The sequence below is a fragment of the Asterias rubens genome, chromosome 21 (assembly GCF_902459465.1).
Source record: "Asterias rubens chromosome 21, eAstRub1.3, whole genome shotgun sequence".
Classification (NCBI taxonomy): Eukaryota; Metazoa; Echinodermata; class Asteroidea; order Forcipulatida; family Asteriidae; genus Asterias; species Asterias rubens.
Genome location: NC_047082.1, coordinates 1,942,132 through 1,952,716, shown reverse-complemented (window position 1 = coordinate 1,952,716; position 10,585 = coordinate 1,942,132). Strand labels below are relative to the sequence as shown.

Genomic DNA, 10,585 nt, shown 5'->3' with positions numbered 1-10,585 from the left:
ATAACAAACCTGTGAAAATTTAGGCTTAATCAGTCATCGGAGTCGGGAGAAAGTAACAGGAAAACCCACCCTTGTTTCTGCATGTTTCGCCGTGTTTAAAATAAATCCGTAAATCTCGATATCGAGAATTGATATTGTTTTAATGTTTTCTCAAAAAGTAAAGCATTTCATGGAATAATATTTCAAGAGAAGTCTTTCACCATTTCCTTCTGTAAACCCTGTAAGTTATTTGTAAATCTGTGAACTTTTAACAAATTTTCAGTTCCGAAAGTGTATAATATTTTATTGTGCCTTTTGAATTCCGGGTATTAAATAGTGCAAATAAAATAAATGGCTTTTTGTGAAACATGTTCAAGTTTTAAACAAAAAATATGAAGAACAAAAAGGTCTTCGAAAGGTGGTATAATTTATTATACAGCGTCAATAATTTAATGCATCTATAAAATACTCGCTGGTAGCAGGACATGGAAATCATTTTGGGATTTTTTAGTGGGAGATAGAAATAAAAATTATTTATATTTTGTACAAACCAGTTTCGTCTTTTGTCCCTATCATTTAATGTGTCAATGTGGTTAGTTCTGCTTTTGTTTGGTTAAGTATATTGATCGAGAGCAAGTAAAACTGATCTTGAAACTGGGGTTCGAAATGTGTTCAAGCTTGAGACTGAGATGGGGCCATCTGCAAAAAGTGGATTATAGACAATCATTGAGGTTTTAGTGGAGGGAGGGGTTGTTTTGGGGTGTGTTTGTTTGTATTTTTATGGGCCGAGGATGGTTTTTGTTTAGAGTTTTGACTTTTTTATTTGGGGCAATTAGATTAACTTCGGTCAACTGTGGTTTTGTTATTACAGATGTACCATCACATAGCTCTGTACCATCCGAGACAAGCCCGCCCTCTTCGTCGGGAATACCATTACGATTCGCCGTTTTTTTTTTGGGGGGGTGGGGGTGTTTTACTTTTTCTTGATGATAAAAACAAGTTTTATTAACATTAAAAAAAGGTTGACATTGTCTACTCATTTATTGTTTCAAGGTGACCTTTTTTTAATTTCTCGATGTCTTTGACAAACTTGTTTTTTCACCAAGCTTTCATATTTGCTTTTATTATGATAAGTGACATTAATTTTGACTTTTCTGAGACAGTGAGAGAGAGGCAAGTCCTTTCTATTCTATGGATTAAATAATCACCAATCCGACTTTTCAAATCATAAAGACTCTCAACTAATTAACCATACTATTCATGATTCAATCATCCACAACCGAATCAAAGGCATTCAAGAGAGTTTAGATAATCGATTTTTTACAACAACCAACTTATCTGCGCCAACAAGCGGGCTATTGATTTGTCAGCTACTGAACAGTTTCAGCACCGCACTGAAACAGTTTTAAAATAATAATAATAGAGAAACAGTTAAGACAGTCTTGCTCTAGTCAAGACTTAAATCAAGTTGAAACGACCAAATACAAATATAGCGTGGAATTTAAGTAAACATTTCACAGACAGTTAAAATGATTTTACTTTTTGCTTACGCACTTGAACAAACACGATTAACAGAACGTAAGTCCGATAGATGGAATAGCCATTCACTCAAAAGTCACTGGCAGTAAGTGCAACAGGTGTATTGGTTGTTGAAAAGACGACGACTGTTTACTAATTAAGCAAACCACAATTTTTAACCAACATGAAAGTTTATTAAATGCATCCTTCGTATTACATGTACTGGGTACTGAGGTATTACACAGTCAAGTAACTTATCAAGTTTCTTGCTTAGTAACGAAGTCATTTTAGAACTTAGAAAAAAGTATGAGTGTTTCTTTTTTACATAAAACAGTCGTGTATGAAATACATTGACAAATTTGTATTTGGTTACCATATCAGCCAGAAGCCTGTCTGCCCTACTGACTGCACACGTACTACTGCTGTGTACACCACTGGTTTATAAGTGCTGTTTCTGCCTCCATTATTGTACATGCATCAACTGCACATGTATGATCTGATCGTCGACAACCAGTAGTTTGATGTTTATGTTATGTCATAAACAATATCTGGATGAGTTAAACTTTGTGTCGATGTTGTTATCTTTTGCCACGGGCAAAACATCGGTAAGTACTTAGAAGTACAATACACAATACAACTTACAACTTACAAGACTACAGATTATCCATGCATGCTTCCTTAATCTTTTGCACATCAGTCAGTTGTCATGGTTCAAATATTCAGACATTTCAAGTGGCCCTTTTTTCAGGCAGGGGTAATTAGGGCTTTCAGGCAGGGGTAATTAGGACTTTGTCTATACTTGTTTTTGTTGTTTTTTTTTTTTTTTATTTGGATAACTTTCCGTATGGCGCCACCACCTTTTCACTCACTTTTACAAAAAAGGGATATCTCATTGAGGTTAATTAGATACTATATTATTTAATATCGAATGAAAAAGTGGTGGCGCCATACGGAAACTTTTCCTTTTATTTTATTATCGCACCATAAATATAGTGCAATACAAGGCGCTGGACAGTCCAGCATGGGAGGGGGTGGGGGTATATGGGTATACACTGTATATAGCCTTGGGATTCCAATGGGGTAATTTTGTTTTTTCAATTTCATTGAATATTATGACTATATTTTTTCTCAACAGCTATCGCTATCAGGATGTTGGATTAAGTTGGGAACATGAATAATTGTTTCCACTGAGGTGATTCTTCTATATGTCAGTCAGGAGAGTGAATTGTTCAAGATTGCATCAATAAAATCAACAAGACTACAAACATCTGATGAATCTGAGATCCCATAATAATTGTGTTATTAAGACGATCAATTGAAAATGTACCACATCACAGCAAGGAACTGAGCAAAAACTAAAGACAGAAATAATGGGCGATAGTGAGGAGGGAAAAGAAAACAATGTGGAGATGGCAGGCCAAGGAGATGAAACAAAAAATACTCCTTTATCGGAAGGAAAAGAGGAGCAGCGCCCTGATGTTCAAAATGACAGCAGTCAGTTAAATCAAGGACAGGTGGGCGGTGGAGATGCTCCAGCTGGAATTCGAGAGACACAACCAAAAAGTCAAGAAGTTTTGCCAAAGCCAATTGTAAAGAAAGTCAGAACTAAGAATAAGAAACAAGAAAATGGAAACATTGGTGGAAGTAATCAGATGAAGAAGATGAAGAAAGGGATATTTATCTCTTACTCGCCCGACGGAGGTTTTCTTGAAAGAAAACTTGTGTGTGAAACTGTTAAACAGTTTAAGGAAAACAATCTCACAGAAGACATTTGGTTTGATAAAGATGAGGAAATTACAGACAGTCCATCTTGGTTTTCACAGAGAATGGAAGCCGTAGAAAAATGTCGCGCTGCAATCTGTTTTTTATCTTTCAGCTACTTCCAATGTCCTGTATCGCTGTATGAGCTTCGCTGCCTTCTTGAAAGGCAAGTTCCCTCCACCACTGCAAACCCACCCAAAGTCTTTCTTGTCATGTGTGAAGATGTAGAGATTCCAAGACAGTATGCCATCTTCTTTGAAGATCTTGTCTCACTGTGTTATGCGAAATATGAGAGATACAGTATTGCAGAGAAAGCCTCTGTTGTTATTGGTGCTTTGGTGGAGAGAGTTGAACTATACGCTTCAATTTTTGCTCCACATGTTCCTCGGACTCTAGACATGAACTTCACAGAGGAGTACAAAAAGAAGAAACTGTGCAAGTGGAGTATAGATGACCTTCAAAGTTGGCTGTTTCATCTTGGCATCAGAGAATTTTACCGTCAGAGTTTTGCAGAGACAGGCATGGACGGTTTTCTTCTTATGTCCATTATGGACCAAGACATGGCAGACTTTCTTGGCATTGACAGCCGTGTTGTCAGAAAGAAGATCCTTCAACAGATTATTGGGATATTGGAGAAGGAGCATAAGGCACCAGATAGTTGGCACCTTCGAGCAAGGACACAGAAAAGCCGATCTGAGAGTGTGTATGTCGTGTATGACCCTGCTGATGTTAGACTGGCACAAAACCTCAAGCAAGATTTGAAAAGAAAAAATCTTCAAGTGAGTTTTAAAATGTTGTTATTTTATACTTTTAAGATTAAACTCAGAATATTAAAGGCACCGGGATTTATCGAAAACCGGTGCTACTTACAAAGTATGAATATTGTGAGAGATCAACTTAAAAAGTGACATTTAGCCCCCAAAAAAGGTATTGGTGATTTTGTTAACAAAACTATGTGCAGGATTTTCTGTGGTGCATGAAAAAACTATTGAATTATTAATCTATTTATCAAGTTGAATTTCTTGTTGATTTATGTTTACAGGTGACAGCTCATGAAAAGCTTGGACAATCAAAAGACGAATTCCTGTCAATCAATGGTCCTCTCATCGCCTCGGCAAAACATGTCATCGTTGTCTTGACTGATGCAGCGACATCATCTCCCTTCATCTTCCATGAAGTGCTCTTTGCTGATTGGCTTGGCAAGTCCTTAGTGACTGTCATGTTTAAGAATGTTTGGAAGAAGATGAGGCCATCACTTAAATCTGTTTTGGGTAAGTTGTGTTCTCTGAGTTTTTTAATTACCGTTTGTTTTCATTTTCTTGGTCGTCATAAGAATCCTTAAAAAAACTTGTTCAAGCAATAACAATCTTCTTGTTCACTTGTCTTGCATAGCTTTTTATGCAACAAATACTTCAAGATTTCCAAGAAGAAGTTCAAATTGAAGAAACACAATCTTAGACTCTAAAGTACAATTAGAGACAAAATAATATTAAAATACATAATGTACTCTTCAGCTTTAGAAATTTAGACTCTAAAATTTGACTCTAATAAACTTGTCACTGACTGAATGTTTCCATTTCTGTGCTGCAAAAAAAATCAAACTAAACAATTCTTTCTCTTCATCCTACTCTATCAGGTGAATTTCCGGCGATAGATTTTGAAACTAAGATGTATGGTGAGAGCATGGACATCCTTGAGCATCAAATCAAACCCTTACGGAAGGTGGCCGGGGTCGTCTTGGAGCAAACTTACTTGAACAGGATGAGCGAGGGACTCAAACCTCTTCAAGTTTTAGCTGCATCTCAAGGTATTTATAAGGATTTCTGTGTTTGGTTCACATATTATTATAGTAATTCATGGACCCTCTGAGAACCTTTTTTCTGTATCCTCATACCAAGAGCGCACCCCTCCGACAATCTCAAATTCTTATTTTTTTGTTTTTGTTTTAAACTATTTCCCTTCTCCGCTGCCCCTCCACACACCACTGTTTCAGTGATCTGTTATGACAAACAGCCAAACACCTGTCATTCTCGATGGAATATATTTCATGTCGTTAAATAAACAGCGCCAATTTACATTGCGAAGCCCACTGTATCGCAAACGGAAAAACAGTATCGATCCCCCGCTATGCAAATCCTGAAATCTTTCATCCTCACTGAGTTTGTTTGGACACAACATATTCTGTTTAACCATGGAGGTAGAAATTAACATACCTCACTAAAGTGGTCTTTGCACCCAGGGGTCAGTTTGACAGCTATTCAGTCTGCCCTATTTGTATTTGATACCATATGAATGCAGCCCCTGAACCAAATCAAACAAAACAAACTCAACAATGAAAGTCCCTGATAGATTTAATTGTAACAAGTTTCTAATGAGTGTTTGCTATGTCGGACATTGTCAACGCTGAGTCCACATAGAGAGTAGTAACGAGTTCTTCTTATTTCAAGCTATGCATGTAGTGGTTGTACAATACAGCTAATTAGTCTTTGATCAGCACCTAATTACCATTAGACTGGCTATTTTTCTCATACCTTGGCTAATGGAAAAGTCTATAGAACGGTTAGTGCATACAAGTAAATGCGTGTCGTGCAATGTACATGATTGTGAAGAAGAAAAACAACATTTGAAAAAGTGTAGTTATGTTGCTAAGAGAAGGACACAATCTCCTTACTAATGTTATGGTTGTGTTTGATGATTATTCCATCATCTCTGAAATAATTTTTAAGATATAAAAGAAAACACAATTCAATGTCTTTTATAGTTACTTTTGTTATAAATTGCTGGCTTTGAAAACATTTCCTTGGTTTGTTAGTTTATGACTCTCTAAAAGACCTGAAGTGAGTAACTTATGAGAGGATGAAAAAGATGTGATAGGATAATCAATCAATCAAGGGGGCTACAAGTGTCCTTAAAGTGTACTCAAAACAAGATGCAAGGAAAAACAACACTATCAATAAATTTTCAATGATCGTTGTGTAATTACTGACGAGCAGCACTATGAAATTGGCCCTCTGTTTGCTTGGCAATATTTCTAGATACATCAATTTAGATCACAGGATGAAATATATGTTGAATGCACTTTAAAATTATTTTATTAATTTTTTATTAATTTCAGCATTAGGATCCACAGTGAGCAATGGTTCATCCGAGCAACCCAAGGTTTTTCTGAGCTACCAATGGGATATGCAGAACAAGGTACAAGAGATCAAACGCATCCTTGAAAGCAACGGCATCTCGTGCTACATCGACAACAGCCCAACAATCGCTCAGAACCAACGAGGCACTTCAGGAGCAAGTACTCGCAGTAATGCCACTGCTCCGATTCACTCCGATGCTATGCATGAGACATTGGAGAGTAACATCCAACGTAATATGAAATCATCATCAATCGTCTTGAGCTGCATTACACCACGTTATCTTCAGTCAGACAATGGAGTGAAGGATTTGATGTTGGCAGAAGCACTACACAAGCCAGTAATTGCTGTTCTACTACGCTTTGTGGCATGGCCGCCTGATATGGGTCCATCTCCAATCAAGAAATTACTGGCTCATACAAACCACATTGACCTCAGCAACGACAAACTTTTTAAGCAAAACTTCCATGTTCTTGTAGAGAGACTAAGGAGGTTTTTGAACACAAAGCATTAAGAAACTCTTCACCCGCATTTGAAGGAGAATGACATCTGCATTTCCAAAATATAATAGCAAAGCTGATGTTTTTTAGGAAAGTTTTAGCAGCTGTTCTAAATGTGGATATGTTTGAAGCATTTACCTAAACATGTATACAAGTTCATTTGATGGCCTTATTATCAAAACTGAAGAGAGTGAAACGAACCAAGGTAAGAATCCAAAGATTTACTCTTTTTTAACCCCCTTACATATAAAACCAAAATAATATAATAAAACTAAAATATGATTTTAAAAAGAGTTATACATGTACTTGGTCTTTTAGCTGTACCTCACTTGAATCCGCCTGCCAATGCAACATATTTTTTTATGGCTTCAGATAAAAGTTCCACTGCAATTTCCTCAAAGCTTTACTTTAATATAATCAACATTATTTGAGTTGCAGATGTTTTCTAATTTTGAAGCATTGTTACCTTTATTATGCGGGTGCAAAAAAACTGATGCTGAATATGACTTTTCAATTACAACAGGTTTGTGAATCTTTAACTGTTTGTTCATCTAGCATTTCAAATATCCTTTTCTACCAAATAGAGCATTTTGAGCAATGAGTGCACAGCAATAGGACTCTTAGTGATATTACTCATAAAAACTTCTTGAAACTATTATAACTCCAGAAGTAACTGCAAAGCGCAAATGCTATGATGCCCTTGGTCTTTGGTGCCCCTTCAAACGATTCCAATTGACTTTAAGATTTTCCAATGGAAGTGCTCTTTGCAGAATGGAAATGGCTTTGCCCTTTTAAAGATGGAATTCCAGGCCTGGCAATCATTTCAACTCCTAAAATTTAGATCAGTGTTTCAGTCCCTTTGTCAACAAGGACTCTCACCCCAGCCATTATCTCCTGATATGACGACAGTGAGAAAATTCAATAGCATGGGGTCAGTGGTTTCGAGTTGCTTAGCAAAAGCTTGTTCACATCTATGACAGATAGATGAATTGTCATTAAGCTCTAAAATCCAAATTTAAAATCCAAATGAAAATACTAATCATTTTGAATGTTGTTCTTTGCTTTCCTGTGTGCTAAACTTTTAGGGTGATTTTGTTGCATAATTAGGTAAATTTGAGATACAGTTTTTAAAACATTTTCGCATGTTTCAAGAGATTTTACTTTTGACTGCTTCATTAATTGTGTTGAACATTTTGTTCTTAATTAGTTTTAGGCTGAGCAAGCTTTAAGTTTGAAAATAATTCATAATTTCACAATCTTATTGAGGTAATTATTTTTCAACCTGTTTAAAGTGTTTGTACTAGTACACACACAATCTGCTGCCAATTAATAATTAATAATATTAATTAAACCTGTCACTTGTCATGCCAAAATGGAACCTTTGAGAGCAAACTTAACCTCCACAAGTGTTTACATTGCACTTAATTTACAAGCATTCTGCTTTAAGTGATATTTGACAGATGATACTTTTTGTCGAACAGCACAAAATCTTTGTCATTTCCTTACTTGCTGATCAGGTGATGTAAGTACTATAAAGAATACTCAAGAGCCTAAATTTGTTGATGTAGTCAAAGGCAACGATTAAGGTTACAATAGTTAATAGATTCGGCTTTAGAATACTTTCCTAGGCTGTGTTTGTAACAATACTTAGTCGTGGTGCCGCCCTGCAATTTTTTTTAAAATCAAATCAATGAAGGCAGTGATCACCACAATAACCAGCATTAGCAACAGACACAGCTTCCACTCAGAATTGGACCGAGGCTGTTAGAGAAGCATTATGGTGCCTTATTGGACAGTAGTATATATTGTTGGTGCAGACAGGGTGTACATGTTTTACAACATTAACATGATTAATCATCTTGATAATGGAAATCAGTTTTGGATTGTTGCATTGGGGTTGAGCGGGAGGGGGGGGGGGGTCGTTGAGATGTTTTAGTTTTAATCCCTTTTCAGGTATTTTCTTGTGACTTTCTATTTTGAAATTTTATGTTCTCATTAGCAGTTATCAAACTTTTAGAAATATTAACACACAAAAATGTTACTAACTTGATGTTATCGTTAAGACTATAGGCCTAACAGTGGAATTGCCCTGCTTGTCTCTACGGGTAAAACACATATTTCATCATTAAAATGACATTGGGGCAGCAGGTCACGATTCATACACTTCAATACTAGGTCACTGATTGTTAACCTGACAGGGGAAGGTCTCAATGTGGAGTAGACTTTTTGGGTTCCCATCAAGGACCCAAGTGGTTACTTGGGAACTTTGATCTCAAAACAAACAAATCAGTAGAACAATTTTTTTAAGCTTTGTTTACATGTATTGATACTTTGTGGGGTTTGACAATACACACAAAGATGGACCTTTGATTAATGTCTGTGGGTGTAACCGAATGGAACACATAAGAGAGTTCACTGTTTGGCAATGGTATTATTCAAACAATGAGTCTACCTGAACATACTCTTAACCGACATTTTTAATTATCCAATGGGAGGCATGTATAACCACTAAAATTCAGCTGTACACAATTGAATTATTTTGTCGATAAACATTAACCCTTTCCTACACTATTTGAATATTTTCTGAGAATCTTTCCTTTCTCTGTCATTAATTGGTATCGCGATCAATAAATAAGTAAGTGAATTGGCTAAGTGGATTTTGCAACAAGTTTTAAATGTAGCTGTGTTCTTGAAGTGTAGTAATTTAGAATTGTTTTCAAAAATGGGATTCTTTCCCATGTCAAATAGAGATTATTATATGACAGTCCTACTTAAAATTTTACTTTCATATAACCATATCATGGACAGCATTAATACTTAAAATAACTCAATACTTTTATAAAATATTATAAATCTGGTAACTATTATTTTGAAATTATCTTGCAAGTAGGAAAGTTTTACACCAAAGTGTACGATATTCAAAATTAATTATTGTGTTTGGTTGTGCGTTAAGTAGGAAACAATATTGACAATTTAAATGAGCAGCACAAATAGATTGCAGTGACTTTTTTGATGTGAAAAATGCATTATTTTGTTACTATTTAAGATTTATGTTTTGAAATAAACAACAACAAAAAATATAAAATGTGTCTGTTACCTCACCTTTTATATAGTTTGAGTCTTTCAACTTTGTTTGAAGAACCACAAATTCAGAACCTGGAAATTAAAAGATTAAATTATTAGATTCTAAAAAGATATTGTTGGTACATGTGTACAAAACAACAAAGTATGTCTCAACATGTGGAAGTTAAAGCATGTACATGATCTTCATATCAACAGAACTGACCAAGTTTTTTTTTTTTTTTTAAGAGTTTGCATAACTTTTTTTGTTTAAATTCAGTGTCTCAATCGAGGATTGTTGTTATTGTTAAAACAATTAAAGCTTAAAAATTAAACGGCCTCCTCCATTTCCCCATATAGCCGCCCTTCCTCACCATTGTTAAAAATGTGTTTTGGAATAAAACTTCTAAAGGTTATTGGTCAGTTCTGAAAATAAAGAAGACTTGTATTTTTCTTTTGTGACTGGAGAGTCACCTTACAACAATACTATTGATTAAGCCTAAACGTTAAAATACTAAATATCTAACAAATAATCTATCTAAAAAGAGTCCATGTTTTCCATGTCTTTCAAACACCTAATAGTACTATTAGTTAAGCCTAAACATTCAAATACACTATCTAAAAGTAATCTAT

The 10,585-nt window shown here is 35.4% G+C and overlaps 1 protein-coding gene across 1 annotated transcript; it reads left to right on the top strand.

Moving 5' to 3' along the window:
* The first annotated feature begins 1,898 nt into the window (after positions 1–1,898).
* LOC117304656 lies at positions 1,899–9,964 on the top strand. The gene is made up of 5 exons (XM_033789216.1): positions 1,899–2,102; positions 2,633–4,037; positions 4,301–4,529; positions 4,895–5,065; positions 6,374–9,964. Exons 2-5 carry the CDS (start codon positions 2,868–2,870, stop codon positions 6,904–6,906), a joined length of 2,103 nt encoding a protein of 700 aa, XP_033645107.1. The 5' UTR covers positions 1,899–2,102; positions 2,633–2,867; the 3' UTR covers positions 6,907–9,964.
* The last annotated feature ends 621 nt before the right edge of the window (positions 9,965–10,585 follow it).

Excerpts from the sequence above, each read along its gene's own strand:
- LOC117304656 (XM_033789216.1), top strand. The coding sequence starts at position 2,868 with ATGGGCGATAGTGAGGAGGGAAAAGAAAACAATGTGGAGATGGCAGGC. Across the intron at positions 4,038-4,300 it reads TGAAAAGAAAAAATCTTCAA|GTGACAGCTCATGAAAAGCT; the intron begins GTGAGTTTTAAA and ends TTATGTTTACAG. Across the intron at positions 4,530-4,894 it reads ATCACTTAAATCTGTTTTGG|GTGAATTTCCGGCGATAGAT; the intron begins GTAAGTTGTGTT and ends CTACTCTATCAG.